The sequence below is a fragment of the Oratosquilla oratoria genome, chromosome 41 (assembly GCF_046742065.1).
Source record: "Oratosquilla oratoria isolate Oo_2021 chromosome 41, ASM4674206v1, whole genome shotgun sequence".
Classification (NCBI taxonomy): Eukaryota; Metazoa; Arthropoda; class Malacostraca; order Stomatopoda; family Squillidae; genus Oratosquilla; species Oratosquilla oratoria.
Window position 1 is genome coordinate 19,813,674 of NC_134817.1, and position 22,500 is coordinate 19,836,173.

The window sequence follows — 22,500 nt, forward strand, 5'->3', positions numbered from 1 at the left end:
CGTAGTGACGGCCGCGAACGCTACCACTGCGCCATCGAGTCGTGTGTGCGCGTATGTGTGCGTGTGTGTGCGTGCGTGTGTTTGTGTGTATGCGTGTGTGCTTATGCGTTTGAACCTACAGTATATGTGATTCTCAGCCGTACTTGTCCTTGACTAACCATTTAACTCTTCTCCCCTCTTCCTCCTCCTCCTCCTCCACCTCTTCCTCCTCTTCCTCCTCTTCCTCTTCCTCATCTTCCTCCCCCTCCTCCTCCTCCTCTTCCTCCTCTTCCTCCTCTTCCTCGTCCTCCTTTTCCTCCTGCAGCTCATTTTTGAGAGTCTGGACTTCAACGACAAGGGCGTCATCGCCTGCAACGCCTCCAACTCTGTGGGCTACGTCTACACCACCGTTTACCTCAACGTGCGATGTAAGTATGTGACCTGGGGTCAGTGATCTGGGGTGTCTGGGGTTCTGAGGTGTCTGGGATGTCTGGTGTGTCTGGGGCCTGGAGGTCTTGGGATCCTGGGTCTGGGGTGTCTAGAGGATCTGGGGGATCGAACCGGGGTTCTGGGATCTGGAGGTCTTGGGTCTAGGAGTCTCGGGGTCTGGGGTCCGGGATCTGGGGTCTGGGGACGTCTGGGGGATTGAATCGAAATTGGATCAAGATGTGTTTCGCCTTTCCTCCGTGAATTGAGTTTTTCATAAACTGAATAAAATCACCCGGCGGCAGATAGGATGAAAGACTAAAGCCATAAAACGGGACGAAAGAATTAAGCTTTGGTGAGGGAAGTTCCAAAACCGCCAATTCGGGAAAAAAAAAATCGGCCTCGACTTCTGGCCCCAAAGTGCCAAGTGCCAAAGTTGAAGGCCAAACTTGTCTCTCTTTGATGAAGAGTTGTTAACAAAGGCCCCGGCGGGGGGAGGGGGGGGTCTTGATTAGGAGATTCGGGGCCTGTTGGGGGGGAGAAGGGGTTTAGCTCCCCCTCCCCCCACAACGCCCCCACCACCCCCACCCCCTGGATCCGGCCTCTCAGAAGAGGTGCCTTTTGATGAGTGGGTTCTTGGGAGGCACCCTCGTGGCACCGTTTTGGGGAACTCGAGGTTGGGCAAGGGTTTTTTTCAGCATTGGAACTCCAAACAGGGAAGGAGTGTTGATATTTCTTCGGCGGTAACCAGCGTTTCTATCCTTGGGAACACTGTCCCGCCAAAGAGGGAGAGTCACAGAGATGGTAAAGGCGATCAGCAGAAACCAAATCGATTTTTTTTTTTCTTTTTAAGATTAGTCTCCATTCAAAAACAGGTTATGAGTAAAACTAGTGATAATAGGACAATAGGAGAACCTTCTATTTATTCATGAGATTTTTTTTTAATTGGTTTCCATTCAAAAACAGGTGATGAATAAGACTATTGACAATAGGACAGAAGGAGAACCTTATATTTTTTCATGAGATATTTTTTAATTTATTGAGACCGGCCAACGTTACCCAGAATAAAGGTTAAGAAGTTTCCCATCATAGCAAAGAAGTAAAGCCCGGACACCTTTGTTCCGGTTTCCATTCCGGTTCCTGATTGATATTTTGATTGATTGATTGATTGATTGATTGAATCAGTATGACCGAGTTGATGACACCGATTTCAGACTTCATCCACAACCACTTTTTAAGCCGAATTAAACCACCTAGGTAAGGTACCGAGGCTGTATCGTCCCTCATGGGATAGGCCGGTCCTGCAGTGGATGACTAAGGCTAGATTACATACCTTCCGAAACTCAATTCCAAAAGCCTCTGTCATTTTTTTTCTTTGATTATGATATATAAAGCACTCCATAATCACTCCAGTACTCCCCCTCCTCCTCCCCCCACTCCCCTCCACTCTCTTCCTCCTCCAGCTCTGCCTCCGGAGTGGTTGAACGAGCTGGAGGACCAGACTGTCCTCGAGGGCGAGCCAGTGACCCTCGACTGCGACGCCTACGGGTCGCCCGACCCCGAGATCTTCTGGTACCGCGTCGAGGACAACGAGGACGTCCCGATTACCGAGGACGACAGGAGCTACGAGATCGATGGCAACAAATTGATTATTCTGTGAGTAGGATATTGAGATGATCATATGGGTTGTTCTTCAGGGTGTGTGTGTGTGTGTGTGTGTGTGTGTGTGTGTGTGTGTGTGTGTGTGTGTGTGTGTGTGTGCGTACGTGCGTGTGCATGTGTGTGTGTGAGCGTGCATATATATATATATATATATATATATATATATATATAAATTCTTTGAGACAAATGAGAGAGTGATAGGTGGGGAAGGGTAAATGAAGATGGTCTAAGAATACATTTATTATCTCCATGTTCTCCAAAGAAGGTCAAAGAGACCGAAATGTTAGGACAATTAATGTATTCTTAGCCCATCCTCGATTACCCTTCCCCACCTATTACTCTCTCATATATATGTATATATATATATATATATATATATACACATATATATATATATATACATATACAGTATATATATGTATATATATATATATACATACATATACATATATTGAGACATTCTGACAGGTTGATGTAAGCGGAATAGGAAACACAGGAGTCTTAGTCTTGAGTTTATTCCTGACTAGTTTCGCAGGTATGCTTTTTCAAAAGCATACCTGCGAAACTAGTCAGGAATAAACTCAAGACTAAGACTCCTGTGTTTCCTATTCTGCTTACATCATATATATATATATATATATATATATATATAAGTAAATGGATAGTGAAAAAATGAATAGGTAGATAAATAAGTGAATGCATACATAAATATATAAATAGTGAATAGACATATAAGTATATGAATAACTAAATAAATACATAAGCTAATAAACAGTGAATATGTAAATAACAGATAAATAGATAGATCAATGAATAACAGACAATAGAGACATTAATAATAACTAGATGAATACTTAAATACCCAAATTAGTTAAACATTCTAACAAGCTTTTCTTCCTTTTTTTTTCAGGTCGATGAGCTCCGACGACGTGGGCGACTACAAATGCACAGCCGAGAATAAGTTCAACTCAATCACCTCGACCGCCCACGTGGCCATGAGAGGTATGGAGGGGCGTGGAGGGGCGTGGAGGGAGGTCAGGAAGAAGGTCAGGAGCCTGCGCCAGTGTGTCAAACCCGGTTTATCAAACAAGTGTTTGAAGTGATGTTTGATGAGGTATTCGGTTGTCAAACACGTTTGACAAACGTGTTTGACAACCAGATATTCCATTCACACGGTCAAACATAACCTTAAACACTTGTTTGACAAACCGTTTGGCAAACCGTTTGACAGTGTAAATTCCCCTTTACTGGAGCCGAAGCCATCATGCGCTTTGGGGGACTATTGGGGAAGGTAATTAACGGTTACTTCTGAGAACCGGAAAGGAGTGCGGGATTCGAACCCACAACGGAGCCAATGCGAGACCAGCATGCTTCCGATGACGCCACCAAGGGACAAGGGAGGGAGGGAGAGGGAAGGAAAGGAGGAGAAAGGAAAAAGGTAAGGAGGTAATAGGGAAGGAAATGAAGATTGGTAAGAATGGGCCGGGAGGGAAGTGGAGGGCAGGGGAAGGGATATGGAGGGAGGGAGGAGGGGGAGGGAAGGAACAGAAAAGAGAAGGAGGAAGAGAGGTCGGAAAAGAGTGTAGGGGAAATAAAGAGAGGTTAGGAGAAGTCGGATGGGTTGGGGAGGGAAGGTGAAGGGGAGGAATATGGAAGAGATGAAAGAGATATGTAGGTAAATAACGAGTTAGGTAAATAGAGAGAGGTAAGGGAGAGGAGAGGAAGGAAGGGAATGGAGGATGCTGAGATAAAGTGAAGACCATTTGTCCAACTTTGATATTTATTTGAAGCTCTTAACCGATTGAGAGCGAACAGCTCTTTGTCAGACTTACAAAGAGTTTGTGCTCTCTAGAAACAGGTTGGATGTTCCTGCTGCAGATCTTAGGACAGAAGCGCTGGTTTTCGGCAACGGAATACAAATTTCCCGTAGAGCTTCTTGGTGTCAAATGGATGGAGTGAAGAGTGGGTGTCGCGCCCCGTAGATTTATGTCATCTTTAAAGTAGGTTACAAAGGCGGAGCATGCCGACAGGAGACCTTTTGGTTGCGCGTGGTATGAGCCATATTATGCAGCCTTGCCTTTGGTGGTGGTGGTGGTTAGTGGTGGTGGTGGTGGTGGTGGTGGTGGTGGTGGTGGTGGTGGTGGTGGTGGTGGTGGTGGTGGTGGTGGTGGTGGTGGTGGTGGTGGTGGTGGTTGTTGTTGAGGTTGTTGAATTAGTAGCAGAAACAGTGGTAGAAGGATCTTCGGAGGAGAAGGAGGAGGAGGAGGGAGAGGATTTGTAATATGAGGAAAAAGGTTGGTTCATTTTTTAAGTGGGGGGGGCTTTTTTTTTGGAGGGGGGATTTGAAGGACGACCTCCTTATCCTTAGCTAACGACAAGTCACCCTCCAGGGCAAACTTCGGTGGACCTGGACGTGGAAGAGGAGCGGGTCCACGTCGGCCAGGACGCCGTCTTCCACTGCGACATCACCGTGGACCCTGACCTCACCGTCTCGGTCACCTGGCTCAAGGACGACGAACCTATCGACCTGGAGGACGACCACTACAGCGTCGATGGAGAAGGTGAGTGTTCTCGAGGTCCACTTTTTTTTTTTTTTTTTTTTTTTTTTTTTTTTAAGTGTTTCACTCATTTCCATAAACAGTACTTCCCTTGTAATGACCGCGAATTTCTGTAAATAAGTTTTCATTAATACAACAACAATAAGAATTAAGTTTGTGTTATTGTGATATATTCTAGGTCAGGTTTGCGTGTCCGCAAGTATAGTATACATTTACGACATAAGAAAAAAATAAACGAATTAATTTTTTTATCATAATTACACTCTTCCCACCACTTTTCCCTACGCGACCATTTGGTCCCCACGCAGGCAGCAACGATCTCGACCACAACGACGACGACGATGGCGACGGCGACAACGACGACGAGGACAGGGACGGCGACGACTGGGAGCTGACCATACACGACGTCCGGGGCAGCGACTCTGGAGTCTACACGTGTGTCGCCAAGACAGATCTCGATGGAGACCGCAGCAATGCCATTCTATTGGTCGAGGGTAAGGAGGGGGGGAGATAGAGGGTAGGGGGGATACTGGGTAGGGGGATAGGAGTAATGGGATAGGGGGGATAGTGGGTAGGGGAGATAGGGGGTAGGGGGATAGGGGTAAGGGATTAGGGGAATAGGGGATAGGAGTAGGGGGATAGGTGGTAAGGGGGATAGTGGGTAGAGGGATAGGGGGTAAGGGAGACAGGGGGATAAGGGATAGAGGGTGGAGGAACACAAAGGGAGAGAAGGAATAAGCAGTGGTAGGGGACAGAGTGATGAGGAATAAGATGAGGAGAAGGAGGAGAAGAAAGAGGAGGACGAGGAAGAGGATGAATATAAAGAGGCGGAAGGAGAGGATTAGGAGGAGAAGGTAGAGGAAAAGGAATAGAGGGAGGAGGAAGAGAACGAGGAGGATAAGGAGAAAGAATTAGAAGGAGAGGAATAGGAGGAGAAGGAGGAGGACGAAGAGAAGGACGAGGAAGAGGCTGAAGAGAAAGAAGTGGAAGGAGAGGAATAGGAGGAGAAGGAAGAGGACGAGGAGGAAGAGGAGAAAGCGTCGAAAGGAGAGGATTAAGAGGAGAAGGAAGAGGAAAGAGAATAGAGGAGGAATAAGAGGACGAGGAAGAGGAGGAAGAGAAAGAATCAGAAGGAGAGAAATAGGAGGAGGAGGAGGAGGAGAAGGAGGAATAGAGGGAAGAGGAGTATGAAGACGAGGAAGAGGAGGAGGAGAAAGCGTCGGAAGGAGAGGATTAAGAAGAGAAGAAAGAGGAAAGAGAATACAGAGATGAGGAACAAGAGTACGAGGAGGAGGAGGAAGAGAAAGAGTCAGAAGGAGAGTAATAGGAGGAGAAGGAAGAGGAGGAAAAGGAATAGATGAAGAGGAGTAAGAGGACGAGGACGAGGAGGAGGAAGAGAAAGAGTCAGGAGAGAAACAGGAGGAGAAGGAAGAGGAGGAAAAGGAATAGATGAAGAGGAGTAAGAGGACGAGGACGAGGAGGAGGAAGAGAAAGAGTCAGGAGAGAAACAGGAGGAGAAGGAAGAGGAGGACAAGGATTAGAGAGGAGTATGAGGACGAGGAAGAGGAAGAGAAAAAGTCCGAAGGAGAGAAATAGGAGGAGAAGGAAGAGGAGGAAAAGGAATATAGGGAAGAGGAGTATGAGGACGAGGAAGAGGAAGAGAAAAAGTCAGGAGGAGAGAAACAGGAGGAGAAGGAAGAGGAGGAAAAGGAATACAGGGGAGAGGAGTATGAGGACGAGGAAGAGGAAGAGAAAAAGTCCGAAGGAGAGAAATAGGAGGAGAAGGAAGAGGAGGACTAGGAATATAGGGAAGAGGAGTATGAGGAAGAGGAAGAGAAAAAGTCAGAAAGAGGAGAAGGAAGAGGAGGAAAAGGAATATAGGGAAGAGGAGGAGGTCACCAGTGAATTGGAATGAATCCTCCCCATCGCCTCACACTCAACTCCGCTCACGTTCTCACTCTCCCCTTCCCCCTCACCGCAGACGTGCCCAACCCACCAAAGCTGGAGGAGGTGGAGTGCGAAGCCCGGAAGGCGTACGTCCACTGGGCCTCCACAGGGGACAACAACTCCCCTCTGGAGGGCTACACCATCCAGTACGTGACCCAACTCCACCCAGAGGATTGGGAAGATGTGGAGATCAAGATTCCACCTAGCGAGAACTACTATCATGTAAGTAGGAGGAGGGACCCTTCGTCGAAAGTAGGACGCCTATGAAACAGAGTTCCATAAAACAGGGCCAACCGTTCTCTTGCTCGTGTTCAGGGTCCGAGAGCGGCGGGAGGGGGAATATGGGTTCCCCCCCATTCCCCTCCCCCCCCAATAAGAACAGGCTAACGTGTGAATAACCACATTTAACCCACCCCTTCTCCCCCCCACAACCCATGTTTGTTTGTGCTCATCTCTTTGTCATGTCTCCGTCCTGTGACTTGTCATGTAATTGTCATGTGTTTTCGTGTACATTGTCACGTGACCGCCCTGTGGTTATCATGTCATTCAACGTGGTTGTCAATGAACGTGTTTGGAAATTTATTTCGCCTCTGACTGATCATTTCTATCTTCATTTGCACTTGTCTTGATAGTGTTGATCTGTCCGTGTTTTTTTTTTCTTTTTTTTCCGCGAGAATGGTCATGGACCATAGTGTCATAAAGAAAATAATCATCATTATGCTTCACTCGATCCACATCCTAAGCTATGTGGAACATACCCTTCCACATAAAACAAATAAAAATGAGGAGTCTAAGATCTTCTTCGTGGATCTATTAAACTCTTCTAGTGCAGTATTCCTTACTTAAGTCAAATTTAATACGATATCCACCAACATTACTTAAAAGTACTTTTTATGTTACTCCAAGACACACCATCCCTTAAACAATGAATAGGCAGATTGCCCCAATCAAGGAAAGTGTTAAAACTATCTTGTGTCTCTAAGAGTCTAAACACTTGACTAGTATGTCCCCTTATTGCTCATGGTGACAAAGTTCAGCTGAGCTGATGAGTTGAACACTAGAAAGCTCAATCTAGAATGCATGTGTTCGTGAGTAAATAAATGTTCATCACTCACTCCCCCCCCCCACGTTCAGTGCAGATGTGGGTGAGTGGATGTATTGATGTGGTTGCCTTCTTTGAATCGGCAACCCCTTCTATAAGAAGGAAAACCTTCTGGTACACACTCCACAGAGGACTTGAGTGTGTCTCAACTAATTTAACCAACCATTTTTTTTTTTTTTTTAACTTTTTTTTACATTGACGAGGAAGATGATGATGTCCTAGATTGTCGTTTAGTTAACTTGATTGTTAACTTAATTCGGTACATGACCATTCTCGTAACCTGGTCTTCCACTGTCCCTCGCCTTCTCCTATCTCTCCCCTTCCTCCTCCACTTCCTTCCCATCTACTGTGCTGCCAGTCTTAACTTTCAAAAAAAAAAAAAAAAAAAAAAAAAAATCGCTGGTCTGATTGACTGAATTGACTGACATGTCAGTCAGTCAGTCACCAAGACCACGAGGAAACATTCGAAAATGTTCCTGACCACATTCTATCTGCTCCATCGGATTGGATGTGGTGAGATTCGCTCTGTGAATTGCGAAGAGAGTAGTTTTGATTTATGAAAACGAAGAAATTTGGAGAAAAAAAAAGTGATAATGAATGACAATAAGGTAGAGAGTAGTTTTAATTTATCAGGATTCGAACTTAGCCCCAAGCTAACCTTAGGTTAATGTCATTTCATCATGAAAACGAAGAAATTTGAAAAAGGGTGACAGTCAATGACAATAAGGTAGTTATACACAGGATATAGCCAACATGATCACAGAATTTTCCCTTTTTCTTTTGGTTTCGTCCATTTATGTAACCACTTTCAACCACAGAAGTAACAAACACAATCTAACATAATTTTTATTACAAAAACTTAGTAAATCTAAACGTTATTTTATATTATTTCTATCATTCTTAATTATATAGTAGATAGTTTTTTATAAAGTCCATATTTTTACCATAGAAAAAAATGTATAATTAGGATCTTTTAATTATTTTTAATGTTAGTCTACCATCCATTTGTTACACATGAAAATTCCCCTTTTTTTAAACCAAGTCACAATACTTACTAGTTGAATGAAATATTTTTATATTGTGTTTTATTGCACTATAAACCGCATTAATAAACTCCTTTTCTTCATTCTAAACCCTTAGCTTTTGGCCAGTGTTATTTTTTTTTTTTTTTTTTTTTTTTAGATTTTTCTTCGTATTTTGATCATTATAGACTTTCTTCTAAATCAGTCATGATGGTTTGGAAAATTTAAAAATTATTCTTGTAATAATTCAATCTACTCTTTCAATTTCTTCATCGTAATCTGTGTGATAATTATTATACGATTTTGTGTAAATCTTCGTCTATTATATCCGAACATGTATGTATATGTTTTTTCTCTCAAGTACATATGTATCATGATAGATATATGTATGTAATGATATACATATATATATGTATATATATGTATGCTGCATATAAATTATCATATATATGAATATGCTCATATATGTTACAGCATATGTACACATAATACATATGTGAAGAAATATATCTACATGTCAACATATGCAACCAAGTAACCATATGTATGCATATGCACATACTGTATATCAGTGCTATATATACATATATCTACGTATGTATACATGTAAACATACATGCATACAAACGTGTATGTATATCACATATATAATATATATATATATATATAATATATATATATGTTTGTGTGTGTGTGTGTGTATACACACATATGTATATCTACCTCGACCCTTAATATTCCACTTCCCCCCTCCCCCTCACCCCAAAGACCTTGACCTTTTCTTTCATTCATTCGTTTGTTTTTTTGGATTTGGCGACAAAGAAGGCAGTTTAGTCGTAGGTGCAGTTGATATGGTCTCATACAATAAACCACTAAAATGCTTCACCACTAACTTATGACTAAGAGTATATAGAATGCAATACCCAATCCCCCCACACCCCTTCCCCCCCCAAGTATCCCCCCCACATCACCCCCATCCCGACCCCCACCCACTCCCCAGCACCCCTGAAGCACAACCACCCTCTCCTTCCCATGGTCCTCTTTTTAGTACCAGCCCCACCCCCTAGACCCCTACCCCCTACCCCCTACCCCCTACCCCAGCACCCCTAAAGCACAACCATCCTATCCTTCCTCCTCCTCCTCCTCCTCCTCCTCCTCCTCCTCCTCTTCCTCCTCCTCCTCCTCCCCCCCTTGGTCCTCTTTTTTTTCCTCTTTTACCTCTTTTTGGTCTCAACCCTCAACCCCCACCCCACCCCAGGGAGGCCCAGTTGCTGTAAGACCTTTGTTCCCTTCTTTCTCCCTTCCCTTCCCTTCCCTTCCCTTTCCTCGACCTTCTCTTTCCCTTCCCTTCACTTCCCTTCCCCTTTCTCTTTTCCCCCCTTCCCTTGACCTCTTTCCCTTCCCTTGACCTCTTTCCATTCCCTTCCCTTCCCTTCCCTTCCCCTTTCTTCTTCTATCACTTTCTCCTCCTCTCTCTCTTACTCCTCCTCCCCTTCTCCTCATCCTCATCCTCCTCCCTTTCTCCTCCTCCTCCTCCTCCTCCTCCTTCTCCCCTTCTCCTCATCCTCATCCTCCTCCCTTTCTCCTCCTCCTCCTCCTCCTCCTCCTCATCCTCATCCTCTTCTTCTTCTTCTTCCTCCTCCTGCCGTCAAGTATAGAAGAGCTGGTGAATTTTCGGCTGTGAAAAAGCGAACCTCCTCCTCCTTTCCTTGCTCCTCTCCTCTATTTAGCGTCACCCCACCTCACCCCGCCTCACCCCACCTCACCCCACCTCACCCATTTTTACCCCACCTCACCCCACCCTTTCCCACCTCATTCCAGCCAGCCCCGCCTCACCCTACCTCACCCCGTCTCACCCCAGCCCACCCATTCTTACCCCATCTCACCCAATCGCACCCCCACCTCACCCAAACCCCACTTCACCCCACCTCCTCCCACATTCCCCTCCCATTCCTTCTCCTCTCCCCTCCTCTCTTCTCTCTATTCGCTTCGCTCTACTCTCGTTTTCTCCCTCACCCCTTTTCCCCTCTCTCTTTCCCCTCTCTCTTTTCCCTCTCTTTCCCCTCTCTCTTTCCCCTCTCTCTTCCCCCTCTCTCTTTCCCCTCTTACTCTCTCCTGCCCTGTTTCCAACACTTTCCGTACTCCTGTCTTCCCACCTCTCTTCCTCTCTTATCTGTTTCTCCCTTCCTATCACTCTCTTTTTCCCTCCCTTCCTTCCTCTATTCTCTCTTTGTCCCTCCCTCCCTCTTTATTCTACTCCCTCCTCTCTCCCTTCCTTCCTCTCTTCTTTCTCTATTCCTCTCCTTCTCCTTCCTTCCCTTCCTCTCTCTCTATCACTCTCTTTCTCCCTCCCTTCCATTCTCTCTTCTCTCTTCTCTCTCTCGACCCTCCCTTCTCTATATCCCCTCCTTTCCCCTCAGTCATTTCCTCTCCCTCTCCCTCCAACTCTCCTCCCTTCCCTCTCCCCTCCCTCCTCCCTTCCTCCTTCCTCCTTCCTTCCCTTCCTCCCTCCCTCCCTTCCTCCTCCCTCTCTCCTCCCTCCCTCCCCCCCTTCCCTTCCTCCTCCTCCTCCTCCTCCTCCCTTCTCTTCTTCCCTCCCTCCCTTCCGGTCATTTCCCTTTCCCCTTCCCTCAATCATTCCCTCTTCCTCCTTCCTTCCCTCCCTCTCTCTCCCTCCCTCCCTTCCTCCCTCCCTCTCTCCCTCCCTCCCTCCCTCCCCTCTCCTTTTCCTCAACCATTCCCCTTTCCTCCTTCCCTCCTTCCCTCCTTCCCACCTTCCCTCCTTCCCACCTTCCATCACTCCCCGTTCTCTTCCTTCCCCCTTTCCTCCCCCTTCCTCCTCCCTTCCTCCTTCCCCCTCCCTCCCTCCTTTCCTTTCCTTATGGGTAAACAACCTGAAATGACTCAAAAGGTCACAACCCCTTTCCACAACCTCCACGCAACCCCTCTCCTGCCAACAACCCCAGGCACCCTTTCACAACCTCCCCACACCTTTCACAACCTCCCCCCACGCCTTTCACAACCTCCCCCACACCTTTCACAACTTCCCCCCACCTTTCACAACCTCCCCCCACACCTTTCACAACCTCCCCCACCTTTCACAACCTCCCCCACCTTTCACAACCTCCCCCCACACCTTTCACAACCTCTTTCACAACCCCTGGGGCAAAGGACAACTCCCTGCCAGAGGGACGTCAGGAAAAATCATCTCCCTCCCGACCACCCGTTTTCTTCAAAACTCGTCGACGTCCTCACCTTCATCTGGAGGTGCAGTTCCGGTAGGCTGGTACTCGGTCCCCGGACTGAGACCCCCCCAAGATCTCTCTCTATCAGGTTTAACCGTATGGAGTTATACAACACATACATAATATCTCCTCCTCTTCCTCCTCCTCCTCCTCCTCCTCTTCCTCCTCCTCTTCCTCCTCCTCCTCCTGCTTGAATAAAATCACCTGGCGACAGTAAGAATGAAAGGTTAAAAGCCAAATATCCACAACCCGTTCCGGTGCCAAAACCAGCTTAGCTAATCCTTCTACAACCTGTACAACCTGCAGTTGGCACCCGCGTGTCGCCAGATGATTTCATTCAGCTGTTGTATGGAAAGGGAATATAACAACAACATCCTGGACCTACCTGACCTGACAACAGTATTCCCTCCCCTCCCCTTCCCTTCCTTCCACTTCCCTCCCCTTCCTTTCCCTTCCCTTTTCTTCCCTCCCCTCCCCTCCCCTCCCCTTCCTTCCCCTTCTCTCCCCTCCCCTTCCCTTCCCTTCCCTCCCCTTCCTTTCCCTTCCCTTCTCTTCCCTCCCCTCCCCTCCCCTCCCCTCCCCTTCCTTCCCCTTCTCTCCCCTTCCCTTCCCTTCCCTTACCTTCCCTCCCCTTCTCTTCCCTCCCCTTCCCTTCCCTTTCCTTCCCTTTTCTTCGCTTCCCTCCCCTCCCTTTCCCTTTCCCCTTCCCTCTTCCCTCCCCTCCACTTCCCTTCCCTTTTCTTCTCTTCCCTCCCCTCCCTTTCCCTTCCCCCTTCCCTCTTCCCTCCCCTTCCCTTCCTTTCCCTTCCCTCCCCTTCTCTCCCCTCCCTTTCCCTTGCTTTCCCTCTTCCCTCCCCTCCCCTTCTCTCTCCTCGCTTTCCCTTCCCTTCCCTCCCCTCCCCTTCTCTCTCCTCGCTTTCCCTTCCCTTCCCTCCCCTCCACTCCTCTTCCCTCCTTTCCCCTCCCCTTCTCCTTCCCTTCCCTCCCTTTCCCTCCCTTCCCTTCTCTCCCTTCCCTCCCTTCCCTTCTCTCCCCTTCCCTCCCTTTCACTTTCCTTCCCTCCCTTCCCCCTCCCCTCCCCTCCCCCTTCCCTCCCTTACCCTGTCGTGACGCGAAAACAACCCTCCCTCCCTCCCACTCCCTCCCTCCCATTCCCTCCCACTCCCTCCCACTCCCTCCTAACTTGACTAACCTTGAACTCTCTTCCTGTTTATTCTCCCTTTCTCCTCCTCCTCCTCCTCCTCCTCCTCCTCTTCTTCCCCCTCTTCCTCCTCTTCCTCCTCTTAATTAACTCCTTTTTTCTTTGCTCCTCTTTTTCTCCTCACCTCTCTCCTTCCCTCTGCTTCCCCTCTCTACCTCTTCTCTCTTCTTCTTCCTCTTCTTCTTCTTGCTCCTCTTTCTTCTTCCTCTTTACCTCCTCTCCACTCCTCATCTTTTCTCTTTTTCCTTTTTATTCTTTAATCTCTTTAATCTCTCTAATTGTCATTCACTTCTCTTCGTTAAATTTTCAATCTCCGATATTCAATAATCTATTCGTTTTTTCTTACGCTATTTTATATATTTTTCATTATTAATTTAATTCTTCTTATCTTGTTTTCCTCTTCTCCATCTCCTTCTTAATCTCCTTCTTAATCTCCTTCTTAATCTCCTTCACGTCCACAATAACTTCTTACAAAACGACAACCACTGGAAATCAATTTTATATCATTTTTATTTTTTCATTGTTTTCTAATTTATCTATTTATTTATTGTTGCCTCTATTTCTCTCGTGGTCGTCCTAATATCGTCTTCTATTTCGTTCTTTATCTTTATCATGCATTAAATTCTTCTCATATTATTCATTATTTCTATCTACTTCTCTTGTCATCTTCTCTGTACTTGAATATTTTCTCTTTTTGTTCAATATCCCCCCACACTCCCCCCATATTAACCCCCAATGTCACAAAACGCCCCCTCCCCCTCTTCCGTTTGCCCCCTCCCCCCAAAAAAATTCTTTTCATTGATTTCCCTCCTTTTCAAACGCTGGGGGGAACGTTAACCGTTTTCTGTATATTTTATTCTTATCCTAACCTCTTTTCCGTTTTCTTTCATCGCCCGTTTTCTGTGTATTTTTTGTCAACCAAACCATGTTCTGTTTTCTTTCATCGCCCGTTTTCTGTGCATTTTTCTCTCAACCTATCTTCTTTCTGTTGTCTTTCACATCCCGTTTTCTGTGCATTTTTTGTCAACCAAACCCGTCTCTGTTTTCTTTCATCACCCGTTTTCTGTGATTTTTTTTCACCCTAACCCCTTTCTGTTTTCTTTCATCACCCGTTTTCTGTGGGTTTTTTTCTCATCCTAACCTCTTTCCGTTTTCTCTCATCACCCGTTTTCTGTGAATTTTCCTCCTAACCTAACCCATTTCCATTTTCTTTTCTGTTCTCCCCAACTCCATGCACGAAAAACGTTATTGGATGCTTCTGTCGTGGAATTATGAATCTAAATTCTTCAATCTCGTCCTCCTCCTCCACCTCCTCCTCCTCATCTTCCTCCTCCTCCTTCTCCTCTTCTTCTTTTTCTTCTTCCTCGTCATCATTGCCCTCTTTCTCTTCCTCTTCCTATTCCTCTTCTTTCTTTTCCTCCTACTCTTACTCCTCTTTCTCCTCCTCCTCATATTCCTCCTCTTCCTCTTCCTCTTCTTCTTCCTCTTCTTCCTCTTCTTCCTCGTCATCGTCACCCTCTTTCTCTTCCTCTTCCTATTCCTCTTCTTTCTTTTCCTCCTACTCTCACTCCTCCTCCTCCTCTTCTTCTTCCTTTTTTTCCTCGTCATCGTCACACTCTTTCTCTTCCTCCTCCTATTCCTCTTCTTTCTTTTCCTCCTACTCTCACTCCTCCTCCTTCCCCCCTTCTTCTTCCTCTTCTTCTTCCTCGTCATTGTCACCCTCTTTCTCTTCCTCTTCCTATCCCTCTTCCTTCATTTCCTCTTACTCTTGATCCTCCTCCTCTCTCCTCCTCCTCCTCCTCCTCCTCCTACTACTACTACTACTATTACTACTACTACTACTACTACTACTACTACTACTACTACTACTACCATCACGTGTTTCATATTGGTCATTTATCAATGACTTCCTGTTCATCCTATTAACTTTATTTTTTTTTGTTCACTTGACCCTCCTCTTTGTTCCTTTGAACATTCCTCTTCGTTTTCCTCTTCATTTTAACTCTTTGTTCACTTGATCTTTCCTCCTTGTCTTCCTGTTCATTTCCTCTTTGATCACATCAACTTGCCTCATTGTCCTCTTGTTCAATTGAAATTAACATTTTGTTGACTTGATCATTCAATGGTGCCTACACGACGTTTCCTCATTGTCCTCTTGTTTAATTGAATTTATTTTGTCCTCTTGTTCAATTGACCGTATTTTGTCTTGTTCAACTGAATTTCCTCTTTTTTGGCATTATACATATATGGTGTTCAAATCACCTTTCCTCTTTGTCTTCTTGTTCAACCGAATTTCCCTCTTTGTCCTCTTGTTCAACCGAATTTCCCTCTTTGTCCTCTTGTTCAACCGAATTTCCCTCTTTGTCCTCTTGTTATCCTCCTATATGTCCTGTTGTTCAATTTTTTTTCTTTTGTTCAATTGAATTTCCTCTTTTTTTACATTATACATCTATGGTGCTCAAATCACCCTCTTTGTCCTCTTGTTCAATTGAACATCTCTCTTTGTCCTCTTGTTATCCTACGCCCTTTATCCTTTCTCTTTGTTCACCCTGGACCTCACCCTGTTCACCCTAATGTTATTGCCTGTTCATTTGAACTCGCTGCTCGAACGTTCTTGTTGTTCACCTTCCCTCTTTGCACTTTCTTTGTTCAAATGTGAACATTTTCTCTTTGTGCACGTGTTCTATTGATCGGTTCTCATTGTTCATGTGTTCATTTTTTTCTTACCCTTGTTCACGATCACACCGCTTGTTATCACCCACATATGTTATTCAAATGTTCTATTGACCGGTTCTTATTGTTCGTGTGTTCATTTTGTCCTTACCTTTGTTCACAATCACGCCGCTTGTTATCACCCACATATGTTATTCAAATGTTCTATTGATCTGTTCATGTGTTCATTTTATCCCTCATCTGTGTTCACGTACACCGATTGTATTGGTTATTGTTATTCAAACATCCTGTTCATGTGTTCAATCATACTGAACTCTTTGTTCAATCGTACCGCCCACCTCATCTGTTCACTTTTTTTTTTTTTTTTTTTTTCTTTTTTTTTTTTTTTTTGTCTCTCTACATTTCGTTATTTTCTTCCTTGCCTTCTCCTCCCCCTTCATAATTCGTTTCATGTCGCTATTTCTTTTATTTACATTTCGTCCTGTTTCATTTCATTTCGTATTTCCCATTTCCTGTGTTCACAAAATTGAATTTCACTCTACTTCATATTCTTTTACATTTATTTTTAATTACATTTCCTTATTTTCTCTTTTGCCTTCGCTCGTCATCATTTTTATCCCACTTTTTCCATCTGTGTCTCCTCACATTTCATTTCATTTCGTCGCTTTTTCACCCGAAATCGTACGCTCGCGACCCCGCCCCCTTTTCACCTGGGGCGGGGCCTGTCGGCTTCCCGTTTTCTTCTCGTCTGTAATTGATCATTCTTTCGTTTTCTTTTCTACCGTTTTCTCACTCCAACACGTTTTCTTTGTGTATTTCCCTGCTGCTGCTCACGGCGATCCTCTCACCTCCTCTCACCTCCTCTCACCTCCACCTTCTTGTTTAACTCCTCCCCCTCCTCTTCCTCCTCTTTCTCTTGTTCTTTTGCTCTTTTTCTACTCTTCCTCTTTTCCATCTTCTTTTCCTTCTCTTCTTTCCTTTCCACCCCCTCATCGTCTACCTCTTCCTCCTCCTCCTCTTTCTCTTTTGCTCTTTTTCTACTCTTTCTTCTTCTTTTCCTTCTCTCCTTTCCTTTACACCCCCTCATCGTCTCCCTCCTCCTCCTCCTCCTCCTCCTCTTTCTCTTTTACTCTTTTTCTACTCCTTCCTCTTTTCCATCCTCTTTTCTTTCTCTTCCTTCCTTTCTACCTCCTCATCGTCTACCTCTTCCTCCTCCTCCTCCTCCTTTTTCTCTTGCTCTCTTTTTCTACTCCTTCCTCTTTTTAATCCTCTTTTCCTTCTCTTCCTCTTTCCTTCCTACCTCCTCATCGTCTACCTCTTCCTTTGCCTCTTCCTTCTTCTCTTCCCTTCTCCCTCTCTTCCCTTACCATCTCGGTCTTCCTTTTATCTTCCTTCCATCTCCCATTTCCCTTTTCCCTATGCTGGGAACTTTGTGCCGGTGTCCCTATCCCATCTCTTCCTACCTCTACTCCCCCATTCTTCCTCCACATCCTCCTCCCTCTTCTCCTCCCCCTCTTCCTCCTTCTCCTACTCATCCTCCCCCTCTTCCTTCTCCTCCTCCTCCTCTTCCTCCTCTTCTCTCCCCCTTACCTCCAATTCTGAAATGTTGCACATTCTTCTTCTTCTTCCTCCTCCTATTCCTCCTCTTGTTCTTCCTCCTCCTTCTCCTCTTTCTCTTTTACCTCCATTTCTGAAATCCTCATCCTCTTCCATCTCCTCTTCCTCTTCTTCCTCCACTTCCTTCTCCTCTTCCTTCTCCTCTTCCATATCCTCGTTCTCCTTCTCTTCCTCTTCCTCTTTCTCATCCTCTTCCATCTTCTCTTCCTCTTTTTCTTCCTCCTCTTCTTCCTCCACTTCCCTCTCCTCTTCCCTCTCCTCTTCCTCCTCCTCTTCCTCTTCCTCCTCCATTTTCCTCCTCCTCTTCCTCCTTCTCTTCCTCCTCCTCCTCATTCCCGTTCTTGGTCTTGCTTCTTCTCCCTTTATTCATTTTTTGTTCTTCATTTCTTTTATCAATCTATTTCTCGACAAATGTTTTATGCTGTCCCGTCTTACTCTATTCCTTCAATCTTATGCATTCCTATAATCTCATTTTTGTTGTTTCTTCTCTTGATACTTCTTTTCAATTATTTTGTCATCCTACTCCGTCTATTCGTGTTTTTCGTAACCACCTTTACGTTCAACTTTTTCCCTCTTTATTATCTCTCTCTTTATTCTCTCTCTCTTTATCCTCTCTCTTTATTCCCTCTCTTTTTAATTCTCTCTCTCTCTCTCTCTCTCTCTCTCTCTCTCTCTCTCTCTCTCTCTCTCTCTCTCTCTCTCTCTCTCTCTCTCTCTCTCTCTCTCTCTCTCTCTCTATTCTCTCGCTCTTTATTTTCTCTTTCTTCTTATTCTCTCTCCTTTTTCCTTATTCTCTTTCGCTCTTTATTATCTTTCTCTTTATTCTCTCTCTTTATTCTCCCTTTTATTCTCTCTCTCTCTCTCTCTCTCTCTCTCTCTCTCTCTCTCTATTGTCTATCGCTCTTTATTCTCTTTTTCTCTTTCCTCTGTCTCTCTTTATTCTCTCTCTTTATTCTTTCTCGCTCTTTATTCTCACTCTCTTTATTGTCTCTCGCTTTTTATTCTTTGTCTCTTTTTTCTCTCTGTATTCTCTTTCTCTTTAATTTCTCTTCTTCCCATTTCCCTCCTCTTCCTCATTCTCCCATCCTTCCTCCTCGCTCGTCTCTCTTTTTCTATTCACTCTTCATCTCATTCCCCTCCTCCTCCTCTTCCTCCTCCTCCTCCTCCTCCTCCTCCTCCTCTTCCTCCTCCTCTTCCTCCTCCTCCTCCCATTCCTCTTCTTCCTCCTCCTCCTCTTCCTCCTCTTCCTCCCATTCCTCGACCCACTTTTCACCTTTTCCATTTTTGTTGTGCTTATCAATTCTTGTTCCCTTCCCACTCCACCTCTCTCTCTCTAACCATCCCCGCCTTACCCATCCCCTGTCCCTATACTTCTCTTTATTTCTCTTTTTGCTCTCTTTAATCCCCATCTGTCTCTGTCTCTCATGTCTTCTTCTTTGTTTCTCTTTTTATCTCATTCACTCCGCAACTTACATTCATTTATCTCACTCTCTTTTCGTCTCTCTCTCTCTCTCTCTCTCTCTCTCTCTCTCTCTCTCTCTCTCTCTCTCTCTCTCTCTCTCTCTCTCTCTCTCTCTCTCTCTCTCTCTCTATCTCACACACACACACACACACACACACACACACACACACACACACATACATCCCCACCTTGTTCTTCATCTTCTTCTCTTTTCCTCTTCCATATTGTTTTCCTCCCTCTTTTTCTCCTTCACCTTGTTCTCCTCCATCTTGTTCTCCATCTTGTTCTCCTTTGCCTTGTTCTTTTCCTTCCTTGTTATTCTTCACGTTCTTCTTTATGTTCTTTATTCTTCTCCACCTTGCCCACCTTAACTTTGTTCTCCTCCACCTTGTTCTTTCCCTTCCTTGTTCATCTCCCCTTTGTTCTTCTTGACCTTGTTCTTCTCCTTTCTTATTCTTCTCCAACCTCATTCCTCTACTCCTACCTTGTTCTTCTTCATTCTTCTCTTCTTCCTTGTTCTTGTCCTTCCTCATTCTTTCCTCTTGCTTTTCCTCGCCTTGTTTGTTTTCCTGACCTTGTTTTTCTCCTTTGTTCTCTTCTCCTTGTTCTACTCTCCTTTTTCTTCTCTCTTTGTTCTTCTCGACCTCCTCCTCCTTCTTCTTCTTCATTCTTCCCCCTTGTTCTTTTCCTGACCTTGTTCTTTTCCTGAACCTGTTCTTCTCTTTGCTTGTTCTTCTCCCCTTGTTCTTCTCCCCTTGTTCTTCTCCCCTTGTTCTTCTCGACCTTGTTCTTCTCGACCTTGTTCTTCTCCCCTTGTTCTTCTCGACCTTGTTCTTCTCGACCTTGTTCTTCTCCTTCCTCACCTGTTCCTCCCCTTCGTGGCTAACCCGGATCCGTGGAAAGACCCGCAACATGCAAGCGACCTACGTGGTAAGTACGGCCATCACTTACCACCTAACCAACCCCTGGTACTCGCCGACCCTCCACCCACACAAAGGGGGAGGCGGAGCGAGGGGACGGGAGGGTAGGTGGGAGACCGGCGGGGTATACCTCCCCCCCTCTGCTGTCATCTATGTTGTTGTTATTTTTTATCTTTTGTTTTTCCTAATGGCTGACAATGACCTTTCTTTCGAGTGCATGGCTTGTCTTAGTTGTCGGTGTTGTACGGTAGACGTTAGCATCTTTTGGCATTGTGTGTTGTCGCCGGAGTTGGCCACAGGATAGGCTTTCGCAACTCACAAAGACTTCAGAGCAGTCCTGTTGTACTGCGACATTTATTTATTTATATTTTCATGGGTCGGTGATATGAGTGTTGGGTTCTTATATCATTATTACATATTATAATAATCTTTATTGTGGGTCCAATATATTTGATACGGAAGCATTATTCGCCAGTTTTGTTGTGAGTGACGCCAGTTGATTTTATTCACCAGAGGGACTTCCTGGTGTGAAATGAGACATAATGAGTCTCACTCTTTTAGTCTAGATTGCCTTCGATCATCAGCTGAATGAAGCTGCTTGGTATCATCAAGAGCAACTTCCAAGTGTAACTCAGTGCTGTAAGGGTTCCACTGGAGGATCAGGGTAGTTCCGGGTTGGGGGGATCCCAGAGGAATTCCGTGAGGTTCCGGGAGGGTGTCGGATGTTCTGAGAGGGTTCTGGGGCTTCTGGGAGAGTCAGCAGAGGATGTTCGGAGGGTTCCAGGAGAGTTCCGGGAGATTCTAGAGAATGTTCGGGAGATTTGGGAGGTTCCGGGAGGGTGTCGGATGTTCTGAGGGGGTCCTGGAGCTTCTGGGAGAGTCATGAGAGGATGTCCGGAGGGTTCTAGGGGAGTTCCGGGAGGTTCTAGAGAATGTCAGAGAGATTTGGGGAGGTTCCGGGTGGGGGATCCCAGAGGAATTCAGGAAGGTTTCGGGATGATGTCGAATGTTTTGAGGGGGTTCTGGGGCTTCCGGTAGGGTCAGGAGAGGATGTCCGGAGGGTACCAAAGGAATTAGGGAGGTTCTAGAGAATGTCCGGGAGATTTGGGAGGTTCCGGGAGAATGTCGGAGGTTCTGAGGGAGTTCTGGGGCTTCTGGGAGAGTCAGGAGAGGATGTCCGGAAAGTTCCAGGAGAGTTCTGGGAGGCTGTAGAGGGTGTCCGGGAGATTTGGGGAGGTTCCGGAAGGATTCCGTGGGTGTTCCGGAGGTTCCGAGAGGTCTTGGAAGGGTTCCAATGGGTTTCAGGAGGTTGCAGTGGAGTTCCGGGCGATTTTGGGAGGTTTCAGGTTTCTATGGGTGTTCCGGATGGGTTCTGGTAAGCTTCGGGAAGTTCTGGAAGGGTTCCGAGAAGTTCCAAGAGTTTCTGGGGGATTCCGGGTGATGCGCGTGACTCCTAGATCGAGAGTCTGGTAAGCTCCGGGAAGTTCTGGAAGGGTTACGAGGAGTTCCAAGAGTTTCTGGGGGAAATCTGGGTTATGATCGAGTGTTAAATCCGGACAGTGTAAATGTTTCTATCCAATCATGAGTAGGATTTGAGTGTCCAGATCGCTCCGAGGACCAGCCTGAAGCTGCTAATGTGCATTGAATCAGCGTGCTTCTTTTTTCCTTTTTCAATTTTTGATTGATATGAAGCATCTATGTGTATATATGTATATAAGCATGCCTCGCTGGAATAGATTTGTGTATATCTTAAGCCTGAGTGTGTTTTATTTTCCAGGTGTTTAGAAGTTTTTATCATATTTTTTATAAAATACTTTTGTGTACTTACGCCCCCTCACAAGCATCAACGCATGTAAAGTAGTCGTTAACACACAAGCATAATCCTACACATATCACACATAGATAAGATATTTCAGGACTTGTACCGATGTATGTCTGTTGCCTTAAATGCCTATCCCCGTGGACGTAACATAATACCCCTAGATGGTGATGATGGTGATGATGATGGTGATGGTGTTGGTGTTGCCAGTGAAGAAGCTTAAAAAATCATGAGCTTTTGCTATTCCGCCGTTCCTCAATTTTGTGTACAGTTTTAGCCAAATGTACTTATTTTGTGTACATTTGTCACTTAATGTACTAACCGCCCCCCCCTACTTTCGCATCTAGATCCGTGTTCCTAGATTCGGTAGTGCTTAGGAGACTTGTCCGTGGCGAGCGCCTCTTTCTAGTGGATTAAACTAGAATGTCAGATTTATGTCTCTGACGTGAATGCGACTTGTCCGAGTGGACGGTCTAGATCTAGTGTCCATCAGACTTAGTGATAAACTTAGTGTCTGAAGATCACTGTCGAACTCGACAGACAACAACGGACTCGCTTGGCTGGAAGACCCGTTTCGTTTGCAATGTTGTTGGCTCTTCGAGTTGTGTCCCTCACAGCCTCAATGTCTATTTCATTCGTTTCTTCTTGATGTAAAACAAAAATTAACTCTTTGGACTTCGCAGGCCATGGTTTTAGAAAAAATTGAATTGATCTTGAAAATGAACCAGGTGGTGCCCATATCCTTGACGATTATTATTAAAAAAAAAAGAGAGAGACAGAGAGAGAGAGAGGGAATTCTTCTTCTTCTTCTTGATTTTGGAATATTGGTCGTCGTTGGGGTCACAATATTGCGACCGAACTCACTTC

General features: G+C 45.4%; 1 protein-coding gene across 13 annotated transcripts in view; it reads left to right on the plus strand.

The window, feature by feature from the left end:
* LOC143021011 (uncharacterized) overlaps positions 1-22,500 on the plus strand; it is a 599,497-nt gene that overhangs the window by 474,013 nt on the left and 102,984 nt on the right. For all 13 annotated transcript variants that reach the window (XM_076178117.1, XM_076178118.1, XM_076178121.1 and 10 more), the window contains 6 exons: positions 305-407; positions 1,869-2,061; positions 2,978-3,069; positions 4,458-4,628; positions 4,934-5,119; positions 6,607-6,794. In XM_076178117.1, coding sequence (XP_076034232.1) covers positions 305-407; positions 1,869-2,061; positions 2,978-3,069; positions 4,458-4,628; positions 4,934-5,119; positions 6,607-6,794 — 933 coding nt within the window. The remainder of the gene's footprint in view (positions 1-304; positions 408-1,868; positions 2,062-2,977; positions 3,070-4,457; positions 4,629-4,933; positions 5,120-6,606; positions 6,795-22,500) is intronic.